We start from the raw sequence: 19,501 nt of genomic DNA, 5'->3' as shown, positions 1-19,501 counted from the left end.
TTTCTGAAGGCACTGTATGTAGGCAAAAAGTGAAATTGAGCAAGCAATATCAAGATAGAAGAATCGAATGAATTCTAAAGAAAACATATAGCTCAGCAAAGCTTATTAAAGAAACTATGCGTAGAGTAGGCCTATTTCCACAGCCTATTATTAGCAATGTAGGCTACAGCCTACCTAACAATGTATAGAAGCCTAGGCCTAATAAGAGAGAATTTATTAAAATGCGAATCATTGAATATTCATACAATTCTGGGGACAGCAGAGTTGGGTGCTCTGCAGTTGAGGCTCCTTGACTGTCACTTGCATGTGGGCACAATTTCTCGCCACAGCTCGGACATAGAGTAATAGGCAACTTTAAAAAGATTTGGCTCTAAAATACCTTTGTCATGATTTTGCTGGTCCTTCCTGAAAGCAAGCAAGCGAGCTCGCGCTAGGGTCCTTGTTGGGAGAGTTGGCCAATAGGGGCCGATACCATCGTATCACTTTTTGTGTGCACTTAATGACTATAGGACAAAGATTGACATCACCCAACCTTAGTGTCCACCTCTTTAGATCAGTGGTCTGACTTGTTGTGTGTGCGTCTGTGTGTTTAGATCACCCAGGAGGCAGGCCAGTTCATAGTGACCTTCCCTTTCGGCTACCATGCTGGTTTCAACCACGGCTTCAACTGTGCAGAGTCTACCAACTTTGCCACACAGCGATGGATTGATTATGGCAAAATAGCCACACTGGTATGTACAGATACATTAATTAACACATTGAATGTGTGATTCCAGGTCATATGTGTGTGTGAGAATGGTGTTTTGTCGTGTGGTTGGTAAAGCATGGCACTAGCAAAGGCAATGTTATGGGTTTAACATCTCCTGGGTACGTGGGACAGTAGCGTCCCACCTGTCAACAGCCAGTGAAACTGCAGGGCGCCAAATTCAAAACAGAAATTCCATAATTAAAATTCCTCAAACATGCATGTATTTTACACCATTTTAAAGATAAACTTGTTGTAAATCCAGCCACAGTGTCCGATTTTCAAAAAGGCTTTACGACGAAAGCACAAAGGATTATGGTAGGTCAGAGCAAAGTCACAGAAAAACACAGCCAAAGAGTCACAAAAAGTAGAAATATAGATAAAATTAATCACTAACCTTTGTTCTTCATCAGATGACATTCATAGGACTTCATGTTACACAATACATGTACAGGAGAAGTACTCCAGATATAACAAGCTGACCCTAGCCCCCCGACACAAACTACTGCAGCATAAATACTGGAGGCTAAGACAGGAGGGGTCAGGAGACACTGTTGCCCCATCCGATGACAGCCCAAGACAGGGCCAAACAGGAAAAATATAACCCCACCCACTTTGCCAAAGCACAGCCCCCACACCACCAGAGGGATATCTTCAACCACCAACTTACCATCCTGAGACAAGGCAGAGTATAGCCCACAAAGATCTCCGCCACGGCACAACCCAGGGGGGGGGGCGCCAACCCAGACAGGAAGATCACATCAATGACTCAACCCACTCAAGTGACGCACCCCTCTAAGGGACGGCATGGAAGAGCACCAGACTCAGCCCCTGTAATAGGGTTAGAGGTAGAGAATCTCAGTGGAAAGAGGGGAACCGGCCAGGCAGAGACCGCATCCGCCATGTTGGAGTCAACATTAGTCAGAAATAGCGTTATAAATATTCACTTACCTTTGATCTTCATCAGAATGCACTCCCAGGAATCCCAGTTGCACAATAAATGTTTGTTTTGTTCGATAATGTTCATAATTTATGTCCAAATATCTACTTTTATTAGCTTTAGTTAGCAAAAAGTTCAGTAGAAACATGTCAAACAGTGTATAGAATCAATCTTTAGGATGTTTTTAACATAAATATTCAATAATGTTCCAACCGGAGAATTCCTTTGTCTTCAGAAATGCAATGGAACGCAGGTCGCTTTCACGTGAACGCTCGTGGCTGCTGGCAGACCTCTGACTCATTCCCCTCTCATTCGGCCCCACTTCACAGTAGAAGCATCAAACAAGTTTCTAAAGACTTGACATCTAGTGGAATCCTTAGGAAGTGCAACATGACCCCATAGACACTATTCGATTGGGCAAGGGTCGAAAAACTACACACCTCAGATTTCCCACTTCCTGGTTGGATTTTTTTCTCCGGTTTTTGCCTGCCATATGTCTATTATACTCACATCATTCAAACAGTTTTAGAAACTTCAGTGTTTTCTATCCAAATCTACTAATTATATGCATATTCTAGCTTTTATGGCAGAGTAGCAGGCAGTTTAATTTGGGCACTCTTTTCATCCAAAATTCCCAATGCTGCCCCCTACCCTAGAGAACTCCAGCAAGTATCACATAAAAAAAAAATTCCATGCATTCACTCACTTACTGTAAGTTGCCTTGGCTAAGAGTCTAGTAAGTGGCATTTATTGTATTATATTCTCATGACCAATCCCTGTCCTATCCCTCCCAGTGCTCGTGCCGTAAAGACATGGTGAAGATCTCCATGGATGTGTTTGTGAGGAAGTTCCAACCAGATCGCTACAAGGCATGGAAGGCAGGGAAAGACAACATTCCTATTGACCACTCCAAGCCCACGCCAGAGGCTGCTGAGTTCCTGACGGGAGAGAAGACGGGGGAGCCTGGGAAGGAGGGTCCAAGCCCCAGCGAGGCCCCTGACCAGGAGGAGGACACCCCAGGCACCACTGCACAGGAGGAGACGAGGTCTGTACTTTACTGTTCTCACTTACCCTGTCATGTTTATCATTTCCAGCTGGTATAGCTTAAACCCCTAAAGTTGATATCTGTGCCCAACGAAAGTACAATTGGCATTAAATAAAATCCCCAGTTTGTGAGGGAAAGTTTGTGTCCCATAACTTGCTAGGGAGTAAAGATGTTAGGGACAATATAGAATGATTCACAATAATTGTTCACTAAAATAATATTTGCTTGCCAAAATGTAAATGTTAGCAATCCTTTGCATGAACTACCTAATTTATTAGAAATATGAATTGTTAATTATGGAAATTAAGGTGAAGGATTTTTTAAATCATTTTTTAATAGTTATATAATACAAATCGAGGTGAGTGCGATAAATGCTTTTGACGGCTGATCTGCTTCTGTTCTGTGGGTGGCACTGTGTGCTCTTTTCGAAGAATTGGTCCTGGTCTCTCGGGGGCCATGGGATCTGGGGGGGGGTGGGTGTGCCAGTCACTGGGATGACAACCCAACTCGGGATGGGGAGGGGTTTTAGCTGGTGGAATAGTGGGGACCAATTAGAGGTTTACTTAGTAGCAATGCACAAATCATGGTATAGCTATATGGACACTCAATCACTATTGTACTTTTTAATGATGAGTTTACATATATATATATATATATATATTAAATAGATTTGAAACTTTTATTTCATTGTGGTGAAATAAGTATTAGCCAGTTATAATTGTAATGGCTTAGCACATAATAATGTGTTCCGGAGTTCTAAATTGAGCAGCTGCTGAAAAATGAGCTCCTGTATATATTGAGATTTAAATGTTTTTTTTAGAGTGAAGTACATCGAAAAAAATCAAGAGAAAACTGCAAGACTCAATAGAAGACAAAACAAGGAACAAACCAAAAAAGACAGGCTTTTGAAAAATTAACTATTTTTCATAAAATTGTACAGTTATCTTAGCTAGCTGAATTGCTAGCAGAATTGTTTACTTGTTGCTAAGCAGTTGCTAGGGACTCTCCTGGAAGAAGCTAGCTAGCTTACAAAGAATAACAACAAAATATCTAGTTAACAGAAGAAAGGAAGACAAAATTAGGACAAAAGAAGGACAGAAGAAAAAGGAAAAGAAAGAGGACAACAAAGTGAAACAGTCAGCACTTCTATAATAATAATAATAATATATGCCATTTAGCTGACGCTTTTATCCAAAGCGACTTACAGTCATGTGTGCATACATTCTACGTATGGGTGGTCCCGGGAATCGAACCCACTACCCTGGCGTTACAAGCGCCATGCTCTACCAACTGAGCCACAGAAGGACCACTTCTATTGCAACTTCGTATTTCGTCGTCCTAACGTAGTCTACACTGCTATCTGCCCAGCAGCTAGCCAGCTAGCAAACGTCCACCGTCTACCGAATAGCAGCACTGTAGAAACTATTACACTCAACTGAACGACTTGATTAGTGTAGTGTTAGCTAGCTACATAGTTGTCTTTGCTGTCTTCGTATCCAAGATAATTGTGTAGTTTAGAGCGTGTAGTCTTAGAGTGATTATCTTAATTTACCGAGGTTAGCTAGCCAGCTATTTGTCGTCCTTAACGTAGGAGACACTGCTAGCTAGCCAACAGCTAGCCAACGTCTACTGAATAGAACTTCCGCACTCAACAACCCGGTCGCATTCCGCTTCGCTCCACAGGTAGTATGACATTTTCATTTCATTTCATTACAGCACAACGGTTTGATTTGTTTGATCTACATAGCTAGCTACATAGCCGTCTGTGTATCAAAGACAATTGTGTAGTCTAGAGCGATTTTCTAGGTTAGCTAGCCAGCTATTGTAGTTCTTTTAACGCAACGTAACGTAATCAACACTGCTAGCTAGCCAGCTAGCCCCCGAATAGCAGCACTGTAGAAACTATTACACTCAACGGAACGACTTGATTAGTGTAGTGTCAACAACGCAGCCACTGCCAGCTAGTCTACAAAGTCAACAACGCAGCCACTGCCAGCTAGCCTACTTCAGCAGTACTGTATCATTTTAATCATTTTAGTCAATAAGATTCTTTCTACGTGAGCTTAACTTTCTGAACATTCGAGACGTGTAGTCCACTTGTCATTCCAATCTCCTTGCATTAGCGTAGCCTCTTCTGTAGCCTGTCAACTATGTGTCTGTCTATCCCTGTTCTCTCCTCTCTGCACAGACCATACAAACGCTCCACACCGCGTGGCCGCGGCCACCCTAATCTGGTGGTCCCAGCGCGCACGACCCACGTGGAGTTCCAGGTCTCCGGTAGCCTCTGGAACTGCCGATCTGCGGCCAACAAGGCAGAGTTCATCTCAGCCTATGCCTCCCTCCAGTCCCTCGACTTCTTGGCACTGACGGAAACATGGATCACCACAGATAACACTGCTACTGCTCTCTCTTCGTCCGCCCACGTGTTCTCGCACACCCCGAGAGCTTCTGGTCAGCGGGGTGGTGGCACCGGGATCCTCATCTCTCCCAAGTGGTCATTCTCTCTTTCTCCCCTTACCCATCTGTCTATCGCCTCCTTTGAATTTCATGCTGTCACAGTTACCAGCCCTTTCAAGCTTAACATCCTTATCATTTATCGCCCTCCAGGTCCCCTCGGAGAGTTCATCAATGAGCTTGATGTCTTGATAAGCTTCTTTCCTGAGGACGGCTCACCTCTCACAGTTCTGGGCGACTTTAACCTCCCCACGTCTACCTTTGACTCATTCCTCTCTGCCTCCTTCTTTCCACTCCTTTCCTCTTTTGACCTCACCCTCTCACCTTCCCCCTACTCACAAGGCAGGCAATACGCTCGACCTCATCTTTACTAGATGCTGTTCTTCCACTAACCTCATTGCAACTCCCCTCCAAGTCTCCGACCACTACCTTGTATCCTTTTCCCTCTCGCTCTCATCCAACACTTCCCACACTGCCCCTACTCGGATGGTATCGCGCCGTCCCAACCTTTGCTCTCTCTCCCCCGCTACTCTCTCCTCTTCCATCCTATCATCTCTTCCCTCTGCTCAAACCTTCTCTAACCTATCTCCTGATTCTGCCTCCTCAACCCTCCTCTCCTCCCTTTCTGCATCCTTTGACTCTCTATGTCCCCTATCTTCCAGGCCGGCTCGGTCCTTCCCTCCCGCTCCGTGGCTCGACGACTCATTGCGAGCTCACAGAACAGGGCTCCGGGCAGCCGAGCGGAAATGGAGGAAAACTCGCCTCCCTGCGGACCTGGCATCCTTTCGCTCCCTCCTCTCTACATTTTCCTCCTCTGTCTCTGCTGCTAAAGCCACTTTCTACCACTCTAAATTCCAAGCATCTGCCTCTAACCCTAGGAAGCTCTTTGCCACCTTCTCCTCCCCCTCCTCCCTCTCTGCAGATGACTTCGTCAACCATTTTGAAAAGAAGGTCGACGACATCCGATCCTCGTTTGCTAAGTCAAACGATACCGCTGGTTCTGCTCACACTGCCCTACCCTGTGCTCTGACCTCTTTCTCCCCTCTCTCTCCAGATGAAATCTCGCGTCTTGTGACGGCCGGCCGCCCAACAACCTGCCCGCTCGACCCTATCCCCTCCTCTCTTCTCCAGACCATTTCCGGAGACCTTCTCCCTTACCTCACCTCGCTCATCAACTCATCCCTGACCGCTGGCGACGTCCCTTCCGTCTTCAAGAGAGCGAGAGTTGCACCCCTTCTGAAAAAACCTACACTCGATCCCTCCGATGTCAACAACTACAGACCAGTATCCCTTCTTTCTTTTCTCTCCAAAACTCTTGAACGTGCCGTCCTTGGCCAGCTCTCCCGCTATCTCTCTCAGAATGACCTCTTGATCCAAATCAGTCAGGTTTCAAGACTAGTCATTCAACTGAGACTGCTCTTCTCTGTATCACGGAGGCGCTCCGCACCGCTAAAGCTAACTCTCTCTCCTCTGCTCTCATCCTTCTAGACCTATCGGCTGCCTTCGATACTGTGAACCATCAGATCCTCCTCTCCACCCTCTCAGAGTTGGGCATCTCCGGCGCGGCCCACGCTTGGATTGCGTCCTACCTGACAGGTCGCTCCTACCAGGTGGCGTGGCGAGAATCTCTCCTCACCACGCGCTCTCACCACTGGTGTCCCCCAGGGCTCTGTTCTAGGCCCTCTCCTATTCTCGCTATACACCAAGTCACTTGGCTCTGTCATAACCTCACATGGTCTCTCCTATCATTGCTATGCAGACGACACACAATTAATCTTCTCCTTTCCCCCTTCTGATGACCAGGTGGCGAATCGCATCTCTGCATGTCTGGCAGACATATCAGTGTGGATGACGGATCACCACCTCAAGCTGAACCTCAGCAAGACGGAGCTGCTCTTCCTCCCAGGGAAGGACTGCCCGTTCCATGATCTCGCCATCATGGTTGACAACTCCATTGTGTCCTCCTCCCAGAGCGCTAAGAACCTTGGCGTGATCCTGGACGTGATCCTGGACAACACCCTGTCGTTCTCAACTAACATCAAGGCGGTGGCCCATTCCTGTAGGTTCATGCTCTACAACATCCGCAGAGTACGACCCTGCCTAACACAGGAAGCGGCGCAGGTCCTAATCCAGGGACTTGTCATCTCCCGTCTGGATTACTGCAACTCGCTGTTGGCTGGGCTCCCTGCCTGTGCCATTAAACCCCTACAACTCATCCAGAACGCCGCAGCCCGTCTGGTGTTCAACCTTCCCAAGTTCTCTCACGTTACCCCGCTCCTCCGCTCTCTCCACTGGCTTCCAGTTGAAGCTCGCATCCGCTACAAGACCATGGTGCTTGCCTACGGAGCTGTGAGGGGAACGGCACCTCAGTACCTCCAGGCTCTGATCAGGCCCTACACCCAAACAAGGGCACTGCGTTCATCCACCTCTGGCCTGCTCGCCTCCCTACCACTGAGGAAGTACAGTTCCCGCTCAGCCCAGTCAAAACTGTTCGCTGCTCTGGCTCCCCAATGGTGGAACACACTCCCTCACGACGCCAGGACAGCGGAGTCAATCACCACCTTCCGGAGACACCTGAAACCCCACCTCTTTAAGAAATACCTAGGATAGGATAAAGTAATCCTTCTCACCCCCCTTAAAAGATTTAGATGCACTATTGTAAAGTGGCTGTTCCACTGGATGTCATAAGGTGAATGCACCAATTTGTAAGTCGCTCTGGATAAGAGCGAGCGTCTGCTAAATGACTTAAATGTAAAATGTAAATGTATAATACGAAAAGACTCTGGCTAAAAGAGAAGGAATATAATGTATATTGTTTACAGGAAACTCATTCAACAATTTTAGGTGAAGTTGTGTGGAAAAAGGACTGGGGGGTGATTATTATTATTTTTTTTCATGGGCAAAGAAATTCAAAAGGTGTGAATATTAACAGTCATTTTGATACATATGTACAAATTGTCCAAACAGATCAAGGTCAATGGATGATTTAAAATGTTATTGGACCATAAACCGATATGGCCTATTAACCTATACGGTCCAAATAATGATGACCCATGCTTCTTTGAAAATATAGTATTACTATATACAAGTATTACTTTTTTCCCTTAAAGGTAGGGGTCAAAATTATTGGCACTTAAAGATCCTTATAAATAAAGTAGTCAAAAGTTTAGTATTTGGTCCTATATTCCTAGCACGCAATGACTATATCAAGCTTGTGATCCTACACACATGTTGGATGCATTGGCAGTTCGATTCAGTTGTTTTGATCATTTTGTTCCCAGTAGAAATTAATGGTAAATAATGCATTGTCATTTTGGAGTCACTTTTATTGTAAAAAATGATTATGAATAATCCTGAATGATTTGTGAATAATGATGAGTGAGAAAGTTAGATGGTCAAAGATAACATGTTAACAGGGTGGGAATCATTTTTTTGGTCCACCAGCTACTGTGGGAAGTAGATCATTTTTTTTTTTTAAGTACCAGCCACTCAGATTGTTTTACCAACAAGTTTTTTTTCTCTCTCCATAATTACACCCAAAAATCAAACAGATGAGCATGCTTTCAATTGTTTCAAAAATGTATTACTAATAAGTAAAGGGGTATGTCGCTTAATTTTATTTTTTGTGAACTGCGTCTGTTAAGACAATTTACACTGAACAAAAATATAAACTCATGTGAGAAAAGATCCCAGAAATGTTCCACACAAAGTTTATTTCTGTCAAATTGTATGCACAAATTTGTTTACATCCCTGTCAGTGAGCATTTTTCCTTTGCCAAGATAATCCTTCCACCTGCAGGTGTGGCATATCAAGAAGCTGATTAAACATTATGATCATTACACAGGTGCACCTTGTGCTGGGGACAAAAGGCCATTAAGATTGTGCAGCTTTGTCACACAACACAATGCCACATGCAATTGGAATGCCCACCACAGCATTGAATACTCATTTTGTTACCATACGCCGCCTCCAACGTTGTTTTCAAGAATTTAGCAGAACATCCAACCAGCCTCACAACCGCAGACCACGTGTAACAAAGCCAGCCCAGTACCTCCTCATCCGGCTTCTTCAAGTGTGGGATCGTCTGAGACCAGACACTTGGACAGCTGATGAAACTGAGGAGTATTTATGTCTGTAAGAAAGCCCTTTTATGGGGAAAAACTAATTCTGATTGGCTGGGCCTGGCACCACAGTGGGTGGGCCTGGCTCCCAAGATTAGGGCCTAATTAATTTATTTCAATTGACTGATTTCCTTATTAATTGTAACTTAGTAAAATTGTTGCATGTTGCTTTTATATTTTTGTTTGGTATAGATCCAATAATACAAACAGATGAACATCAAGAAAGTTCCTTCCCTGCCACAATGCTGAGTGATACAGACTATTTATTATTTTAGTTCAGGGCTCTACGCTAACATTTTTTACAAGGAGTACATGATGTGCTTCTAAGTAGAAATGTAGAAGCACACAAATAAATTTAGCAGAGACAGTGACTAAAAGTTAATGAATACAGTTTTTGGAGAGTGTGCTTGATTGACCATGGAGCAATCATTAGATGAGACAGCGGTTCAGCTGGCCCGGGACAGGCCGTTTCAGTGGTAACTCGGGCACTTAGCAGCAGAATGTTGCAGCAAACTCAAATTAACATTGAAAAATAGGAAATCGGATGTGAACAAAATATTTAAATGGCCAAGAAACACGAGGACAAAGTCATACTTAAGTTGCCTTGTCAATTCGACTGGTGGGCTTTGGATAATAAAAAATAAAACTGTTGCCAAATAGTGTGTGGCCGATGTATATTTCACCTGCCACATTCTTACCCACCAATGACAAAATCTACCCTCATTTGGCCAGTGCTAATCACCAACGCTCCATGCTAACCTCCCCTGTTATTGGTACTGGTGAGAGGTTAGCATGTGTTAGGGGTATGACCTTTGGCCCTCTAACTTTTTCTGTCATTATTCACAAGTCATTTAGGATTATCTGTGATCGGGGTAACATCCACATTAATGTAGAAGTGAGCCAGATGTCTCGCCGGATGTATATACAGTGCCTTTGGAAAAGATTCCGATGCCTTGACTTTTTCTACATTTTGTTACGTTGCAGCCTGATTTTAAACTAGATTAAATAAAACAATGTCCTCATCAATCTACACACAATACCCCATTATGACAAAGCTAAAGTAAAAAGAAAAACGGCAATGCCTTATTTACGTAAGTATTCTTACTCTTCGCAATGAGACTCGATTGAGCTCAGATGCATCCTGATTCCATTGATCAACCTTGATGTTTCTACAACAAGAGTACACGTGTGCTAAAGTCAATTGATTGGACATGATTTGTAAAGACACAGACCTGTCTATAAAGGTCCCACAGTTGACAGTGCATGTCAGAGAAAAAACCAAGCCATGAGGTCGAAAGGAATTGTCCGTAGCACTCCGAGACAGGATTGTAATCGAGGCACAAGATTCTCTGTTCTGATGAAACCAAGATTGAACTCTTTGGCCTTAATGCAAAGCGTCACATCTGGAAGAAACCTGGCACCATCCCTACGGTGAAGCATGGTGGTGGCAGCATCATGCTATGGTAATGTTTTTCAGTGGCAGAGACTGGGAGACTAGTCAGGATTGAGGAAAAGATGAACGGAGCAAAGTACAGTGCCTTGCAAAAGTATTCATCCCCTTGCTGTTTTTACTATTTTGTTGCATTACAACCTGTAATTTAACTGGATTTTTATTTGGATGTAATGGACATAAATAAAATTGTCCAAATTGGTGAAATGAAAAAAATAACTTGTAATAAAAAACAGAAAGTGGTGTGTGCATATCAATCAAATGTATTTATAAAGCCCTTCTTACATAAGCTGATGTCACAAAGTACTGTACAGAAACCCAGCCTAAAACAGAAAGCAATGCAGGTGTAGAAGCATGGTGGCTAGGAAAAACTCCCTAGAAAGGCCAGGACCTAGGAAGAAAACCTAGAGAGGAACACGGCTATGAGGGGTGGCCTCTTCTGGCTGTGCTGGGTGGAGATTTGAACATCTTGGCCATGTTCTGTTATAATGCTCATAGATGACCGGCAGGGTCAAATAATAATAATCACAGTGGTTGTAGAGGGTGCAACAGGTCAGCACCTCAGGAGTAAATGTCAGTTGGCTTTTCATAGCTGATCATTCAGAGTCTATTGCTCCTGCTGTCTCTAGAGAGTTGAAAACAGCAGGTCTGGGACAGGTAGCACGTCCGGTGAACAGGTCATGGTTCCATAGCCTCAGGCAGAACAGTTGAAACTGGAGCAGCAGCACGGCCAGGTGGACTGGGGAAACGAGTCGCCAGGTGGACTGGGGAAACGAGTCGGTAGGCCTGAGGCATGGTCCTACAGCTCAGGTCCGCCTCTGAGAGGGAGTGTACATAAATTCACACAGGACACTGGATAAGACAGCAGAAATACGCCAGATATAACAGACTGACCCAAGCTCGCCGGCACGTAAATTTCTGCAGCATAAATGCTGGAGGCTGAGACATGAGGGGTCGGGAGACACTGTGACCCCGTCCGACGATACCCCCGGACAGGGCCAAACAGGCAGCATATAACCACACCCATTTTGCCAAAGCACAGCCCCCACACCACTAGAGGGATATCTTCAACCACCAACTTACTGTCCTGAGACGAGGCCGAGCTTCACACTCCTGGGCCAAACTACACACAATCACAGGACCTACTGAAGAGATGAGTCTTTTCAGTAAAGACTTAAAGGTTTAGACCGAGTCTGCGTCTCTCATGGGTAGGCAGACCATTCCATAAAAAATGTAGCTCTATAGGAGAAAGCCCTGCCTCCAGCTGTTTGCTTAGAAATTCTAAGGACGGTAAGGAGGCCTGCGTCTTGTGACCGTAGCGTACGTGTAGGTATGTACGGCAGGACCAAATCGTAAAGATGGGTAAGAGCAAGCCCATGTAATGCTTTGTAGGTTAGCAGTAAAACCAGCCCTTGCCTTATCAGGAAGCCAGTGTAGAGAGACTAGCACTGGAGTAATATGATACAATTGTTTGGTTCTAGTCAAGATTCTAGCAGCCGTGTTTAGCACTAACTGAAGTTTATTTAGTTGTTTTCATCCGGGTTGCCCGGAAAGTAGAGCATTGCAGTAGTCTAACCTAGAAGTGACAAAAGCATGGATTAATTTTTCTGCATTATTTTTGAACAATGTTTCAGATTTTTGCAGTGTTACGTAGATGGAAAAAAACTGTCCTTGAAACAGTCTTTATATGTTTGTTAAAAAAAGAGATCAGGGTCCAGAGTAATACCGAGGTCCTTCAGTTTTATTTGAGATGACAGTACAACCATCAAGATTAATTGTCAGATTCAACAGAAGATCTTTGTTTCTTGGGACCTATAACAAGCATCTCTGTTTTGTTCCGAGTTTAAAAGTAGAACATTTGCAGCCATCCACTTCCTTATGTCTGAAACACAGGCTTCCAAGGATGATTCGTTTTAAGTCTAATACTGCGGGTAATGGAGTTGCCAATGACTAGTGTTTTCAATTTGTCAGAGCTAACTGTGGGAGGCTTCAGCGTCTCAGACCTCATAATGGGAGGAGTAGAGACCAGAGAAGGCTCGGCCTCTGACTCCGACTCGCTGCTTAATGAGGAGAACCGGTTGAAGGTTTCTGTCGGCTGAATGAGTGACACCGGTTGAGCAATCCTACAGCATTTCCTTCCAGAAGCCATGAGAAAGTTGTCTGGCTGCGGGGACTGTTGTCTGGCTGCGGGGACTGTGCGAGGGGATTTATACTACTATCTGTACTTACTGGTGGCACAGACACTTTCATTCTTTCCTACACTTAAATTACCCTTGCCTAACGATTGAGTCTGAAGCTAGGCTAGCAGCACAGCTATCCTCGCTGTAAGGCGATCGTTCTCCTGTATGTTATGAGTACAGCGACTGCAATTAGAAGGCATCATATTAATGTTACTACTTAGCTTCGGCTGGTGGGAGGTCCTGACGAAACACGTCCAGATAGTGTCCAGAGTGAAAAAGTCGAGCGAGGTGGGGAAAACTAAAAATATAAATGGTAATTAAAAAGTAAAAACTGGAAAGTTGGCAGGTAGCAAAGTAAGGTTAGAAATAAAATGCACAGCAGCATGAAAACAAGTCTAAATATGTATTCACCCCCTTTGCTATGAAGCCTCTAAATAAGATATGGTGCAACCAATTACCTCCAGAAGTTACATAAATAAAGTCAACCTGTGTGCAATCTAACTAATTAAGTGTCACATGATGTCAGTATAGTACACTGCTCAAAAAAAACAAAGGGAACAATTAAACAACACAATGTAACTCCAAATCAATCACACTTCTGTGAAATCAAACTGTTCCCTTAGGAAGCAACTGATTGACTGATTGACAATACATTTCACATGCTGTTGTGCAAATGGAATAGACAACAGGTGGAAATTATAGGCAATTAGCAAGACATAAAGGAGTGGTTCTGCAGATGGTTCTGCAGATGGTGACAGAAAACCACTTCTCAGTTCCTATGCTTCCTGGCTGATGTTTTGGTCACTTGAATGCTGGTGGTGCTTTCACTCTAGTGGTAGCATGAGACGGAGTCTACAACCCACACAAGTGGCTCAGGTAGTGCGGCACATCATTGCGAGCTGTGGCAAGAAGGTTTGCTGTGTCTGTCAGCGTAGTGTCCAGAGCATGGAGGCGCTACCAGGAGACAGGCCAGTACATCAGGAGACGTGGAGGAGGCCGTAGGAGGGCAACAACCCAGCAGCAGGACCGCTTCCTCCCACTTTGTGCAAGGAGGAGCAGTAGGAGCACTGCCAGAGCCCTGCAAAATTACCTCCACCAGGCCACAAATGTGCATGTGTCTGCTCAAACGGTCAGAAACAGACTCCATGAGGGTGGTAATGAGGGCCCGACGTCCACAGGTGGGGGTTGTGCTTACAGCCCAACACCGTGCAGGACGTTTGGCATTTGCCAGAGAACACCAAGATTGGCAAATTCGCCACTGGCACCCTGTGCTCTTCAGAGATGAAAGCAGGTTCACACTGAGCACATGTGACAGATGTGACAGAGTCTGGAGACGCAGTGGAGAACATTCTGCTGCCTGCAACATCCTCCAGCATGACCGGTTTGGCGGTGGGTCAGTCATGGTGTGGGGTGGCATTTCGTTGGGGGGGCCGCACAGCCCTCCATGTGCTCGCCAGAGGTAGCCTGACTGCCATTAGGTACCGAGATGAGATCCTCAGACCCCTTGTGAGACCATATGCTGGTGCGGTTGGCCCTGGGTTCCTCCTAATGCAAGACTATGCTAGACCTCATGTGGCTGGAGTGTGTCACCAGTTCCTGCAAGAGGAAGGCATTGATGCTGTGGACTGGCCCGCCCATTCCCCAGACCTGAATCCAATTGAGCACATCTGGGACATCATGTCTCGCTCCATCCACCAATGCCACGTTGCACCACAGACTGTCCAGGAGTTGGTGGATGCTTTAGTCCAGGTCTGGGAGGAGATCCCTCAGGAGACCATCCACCACCTCATCAGGAGCATGCCCAGGTGTTGTAGGGAGGTCATACAGGCACGTGGAGGCCACAAACACTACTGAGCCTAATTTTGACTTGTTTTAAGGACATTACATCAAAGTTGGATCAGCCTGTAGTGTGGTTTTCCACTTTAATTTTGAGTGTGACTCCCAAATCCAGACCTCCATGGGTTGATCAATTTGATTTCCATTGATAATTTTTGTGTGATTTTGGTGTCAGCACATTCAACTATGTAAAGAGAAGTATTTAATAAGAATATTTCATTCATTCAGATCTGGGATGTGTTATTTTAAGTGTTCCATTTATTTTTTGAGCAGTATATATATACACCTGTTCTGAAAGGCCCCAAGAGTCTGCAACACCACTAAGCAAGGGGCACGACTAATCAAGCGGCACCATGAAGACCAAGGAGCTCTCCAAACAGGTCAAGAACAAAGTTGTGGAGAAGTACAGATCAGGGTTGGGTTTGAAAAAAATATCAGAAACTTTGAACATCCCACGGAGCACCATTAAATCCATTATTACAAAATTGAAAGAATATGGCATCACAACAAACCTGCCAAGAGAGGGCCACCCACCAAAACTCACAGACCAGGCAAGGAGGGAATTAATCAGAGAGGCAAACAAGAGACCAAAGATAACCGTGAAGGAGCTGCAAAGCTCCACAGAGAAGATTGGAGTATCTGTCTCAGGGACCACTTTAAGCCGTACACTCCACAGAGCTGTGATTTATGGAAGAGTGGCCAGAAAAAAAGCCATTTCTTAATGAAAAAATAAGCAAACATGTTTGTTGTTCACCAAAAGGCATGTGGGAGACTCCCCCAAACAAATCGAAGAAGGTACTCTGGTCATATGAGACAACAATGGAGCCTTTTGGCCATCGAAGAAAATGCTATGTCTGGCGCAAACACAACACCCTGAGAACACCATCCCCAGTGAAGCATGGTGGTGGCAGCATCATGCTGTGGGGATGTTTTTCATCGGCAGGGACTGGGAAACTGGTCAGAATTGAAGGAATGATGGATGGCGCTAAATACAGGGATATTCTTGAGGGAAACCTGTTTGTCTTCCAGAGATTTGAGACTGGGACCGGAGGTTCACCTTCCAGCAGGACAATGACCCTAAGCATACTGCTAAAGCAACACTTGAGTGGTTTATTAAATCAAATTTATTTCAAAATCAAATGTATTTATATAGCCCTTCATACATCAGCTGATATCTCAAAGTGCTGTACAGAAACCCAGCCTAAAACCCCAAACAGCAAGCAATGCAGGTGTAGAAGCACGGGGAAACATTTTAAATGTCTTGGAATGGCCTAGTCAAATCCCATACCAGTGTAACCCATCCAACTTGAAGGAGCTGGAGCAGTTTTGCCTTGAAGAATGGAAAAAAATCCCAGTAGCTAGATGTGCCAAGATTTTATAGAGACATAACACAAGAGCCTTGCAGCTGTAATTGCTGCAAAAGGTGACTCTACAAAGTATTGACTTTGGGGGGGTGAATAGTTAGGCACACTCAAGTGTTCTGTTTTTGTCTTGTTTGTTTCACAATATTAAAATAATTCAAAAGATATGAACTTCCCCAAAATCCATTCTAATTTCAGGTTGTAAGGCAACAAAGTAGGAAAAATGCCGAAGGGGGTGAATACTTTCGCAAGTCACTGTATAGACAGATCCTTGATGATGTTAGGTTCTTATTTTTCAGAGTAAGTAACTAACACTAGAGAAGCTTGACCAAGTTTTAATTCTTCTCACAGCTTCATCGAAAGCAGTATTTAGACAAACATTTTCTCACCATCACAAGTGTGTGTGTGTGTATATGTATGTATATATATATATATATATATATATATATATATATATATATATATATATATATATACACCCCACTTTGGACATAACAGGATACTAAAACCATTATTTCTCCCTTCAGGGGATCTGACCTGACTTCAACCCCTCCGCCTAATCCACAGATTTCCTCTCGTATCACCTATCGCACTCCTTTGACTCTCTCCCGTCCACGCAGCACATTCCACAGCCACTCTGTTTTTCAACAGGTCTCACTCCTTTATATACTATGCATCTGATCGATCATGTCTTTTAATATGTCAATGTTCAAAGTTTAGCCCGAATCCAACAATGAAAACATGCTCCAGAGTTCTTAGGACCTCAGACTGGGGCGAAGGTTCACCTTCCAACAGGACAACGACCCCAAGCACACAGCCAAGACAACACAAGAGTGGCTTCGGGACAAGTCTCTGAATGTCCTTGTGGCTGAGCCACATCCCGGACTTAAACCTGATCGAACATCTCTGGAGAGACCTAAAAATAGCTGTGCAGCAACACTCTCCATCCAACCTGGCAGATCTTGAGAGGATCTGCAGAAAAGAATGGGAGAAACTCCCAAAATACTGGTGTGCCAAGCTTATGTGTCACACCCAAGAAGAGTCGAGGCTAATCGCTGCCAAAGGTGCTTCAACAAAGTTCTGACTAAAGGGTCTGAATAGTTATGTAAATGTAATATTTCAGTCTTTTAATTTTAAATAATTAGCAAACATGTATTTAAAAACATTTTGCTTTGTTTTTATGGGATATTTATTGTGTGTAGAATGATGAGGGGAAAAAACTATAATACATTTTTGAATAAGGCTGTAATCTAACAAAATGTGGAAAAAGTCCAGGGGTCTGATTGCTTTCTGAAGGCACTGTATCTGAAGCATCCGTTTAGAACTTCCAACCACCATGAGAGGATGTCCAGTGGCGAGAAATGTGTGACGATGGCGGTAGATGACACTTGGCCGACATTCTGCAAATGTTCTCATTGTTGAAATAGTCGAACTCGATACAATTTTCTGTACCCAAAACTAGAATCCGTTACGAACAGAGTGCACTAAGTTTTGTGGACGTGACCCTTTTCTAAAAATTGCAGTGTTTAGAAGGGTCGAATTTAGTTATTGCACACTTTGGAGTAGTGTGCAATAACTAGTGTCTTGTATCTACTGTGCATACTGTGCATGTGCAGCAAATACATGCTAGAACGCCCCCTATTCCCACGTCCTTGCTTGTTCCACCCACTATGCTTCATTTGCTCCCACTGGAAACCACACCAGGGGTGTATCTTGGGTTAGTTACCAGCATCTTGGATTATAATGTGGGGGGGTCAAAATAATGAAAGAATTTCTACTAAATCCATTTGAAAATGTTGATTACGCTGGGGGTGTTTCCTGGGCAAGAAAAGGTTAAACTCCTGATTTTTAAACTATACTTGTGATATCATGGATGGTCAGTCCTTGCATCCAAAGCTCTGTCTATGAATTTGTTACATTTCCTCAACACTTTTTGTTGTTTCTACTGCAGATTGCCCCTTTTTTTTTTAAATGATCAAAGAAAATAATTGATTCATTCTTTGTTCACCACTTTGAGCTAGTGTCTCAAAAGAGACATAAAAAAAACATTGACAGTTCCCCTCTCTGTCCTGTGCCACAGCAACCTGAAGCTGAAGGTTGGGAAAAAGCGCCAACGGGAAGCAGTTGTGGAGGCAAAGGAGGATGAAGACACTGAGCAAACTAAGGAGGAAGGAGAGGTAGCACAAAAGAAAGTCAAGCTGGACAAGTGGAGTGGAGGACACACCCCAGCACACAAAGGTACCTCAAGTTAGGTGACCCTGTGATGGGCAATATGCAAGAATTATACAAAAAAATTACAAAAAACAAATCCAATTTTCTCTTAATGTCAATGTGGGCATCAAAATACATAAATTATTTTAAAACATGAGTATGGAAGTTGTTAACCATGTCTAAAAATCAAAATAGCATAGCAGGTTACAAAGTTAAGCTTCGTAGCTACGTTTTTGTATGAGTTGTCAGGAATTGGTCCAAATTCGTCACTCCCATTTCCATGCTTGCTAGCTGTTTGGGAGTGCCTGACGCTGTTCGCTAAGGCAACGAGCCAGGCGAGAGGTTGCGATGCTGTATTGTGCCAACAGTGATTTTTATTTTTTGTTGTGATTGGTGATTTTAAAACGACAATTTTTTGGCTGCAGTCCTGCAATTGATCAAATTTCAAATGTGTCCCTTCTTTGTGTGCAGCTGGCTAGCAGGCAGCTCACGGTCTGTCTTTTCTGAGCCTAGGATAATTATTTCCTGGAAACGGTGCAGTTTATTCTCAACACCAAAAATAACATCGCAATGTAACCCAACTCCGATGTAGGCCTACCTTTTTAGAATTAAGCTATGTTATTAGACTAGTAGCCTTCTGAGTTACGGTTCAGACTTAGTGAGGAGTGTGTGTGTGTGTGTGTGTGTGTGTGTGTGTGTGTGTGTGTGTGTGTGTGTGTGTGTGTGTGTGTGTGTGTGTGTGTGTGTGTGTGTGTGTGTGTGTGTGTGTGTGTGTGTGTGTGTGTGTGTGTGTGTGTGTGTGTGTGTGTGTGGATGCAGGTAGCACAGGGTTGGGCGTATTATTTGGCGCACTAGGTCTAATCAGTTGGCCTACTGAATACAACATAACTGTGATTGTACACTGAGTATAACAAACATTAGGAACACCTTCCTAATATTGAGTTGCACCCCCACCCTTTTGCCCTCAGAACAGCCTCAACTCGTTGGGGCATGGCGTCTACAAGGCGTCGAAAGCATTCCACAGGGATGCTGGCCTATGTTGACTTCAATGCTTCCCACAGTTGACATGTTGGCTGGATTTCCTTTGGATGGTGGACCATTCTTGATACACACTGGAAACTGTTGAGTGTCATCTACACTGATTTGAAGTGGATTTA

The 19,501-nt window shown here is 44.2% G+C and overlaps 1 protein-coding gene across 9 annotated transcripts in view; it reads left to right on the top strand.

The window, feature by feature from the left end:
- Nucleotides 1–19,501, top strand: part of LOC118371480 (lysine-specific demethylase 4A-like) — a 61,187-nt gene that overhangs the window by 19,917 nt on the left and 21,769 nt on the right. For 7 of the 9 annotated variants that reach the window (XM_035756926.2, XM_035756927.2, XM_035756931.2 and 4 more), the window contains 3 exons: nucleotides 594–731; nucleotides 2,480–2,730; nucleotides 18,214–18,371. In XM_035756926.2, coding sequence (XP_035612819.1) covers nucleotides 594–731; nucleotides 2,480–2,730; nucleotides 18,214–18,371 — 547 coding nt within the window. Of the gene's footprint in view, nucleotides 1–593; nucleotides 732–2,479; nucleotides 2,731–6,987; nucleotides 7,814–9,171; nucleotides 9,493–18,213; nucleotides 18,372–19,501 lie in introns of those variants that run through there. The other 2 variants (XM_052480274.1, XM_052480273.1) reach the window with 2 other exon arrangements.

Source organism: Oncorhynchus keta, chromosome 26, assembly GCF_023373465.1.
Source record: "Oncorhynchus keta strain PuntledgeMale-10-30-2019 chromosome 26, Oket_V2, whole genome shotgun sequence".
Taxonomy (NCBI): domain Eukaryota; kingdom Metazoa; phylum Chordata; class Actinopteri; order Salmoniformes; family Salmonidae; genus Oncorhynchus; species Oncorhynchus keta.
Note: the sequence above shows the minus strand (reverse complement) of the source record. Positions and strands in the feature narration are given on the sequence as shown.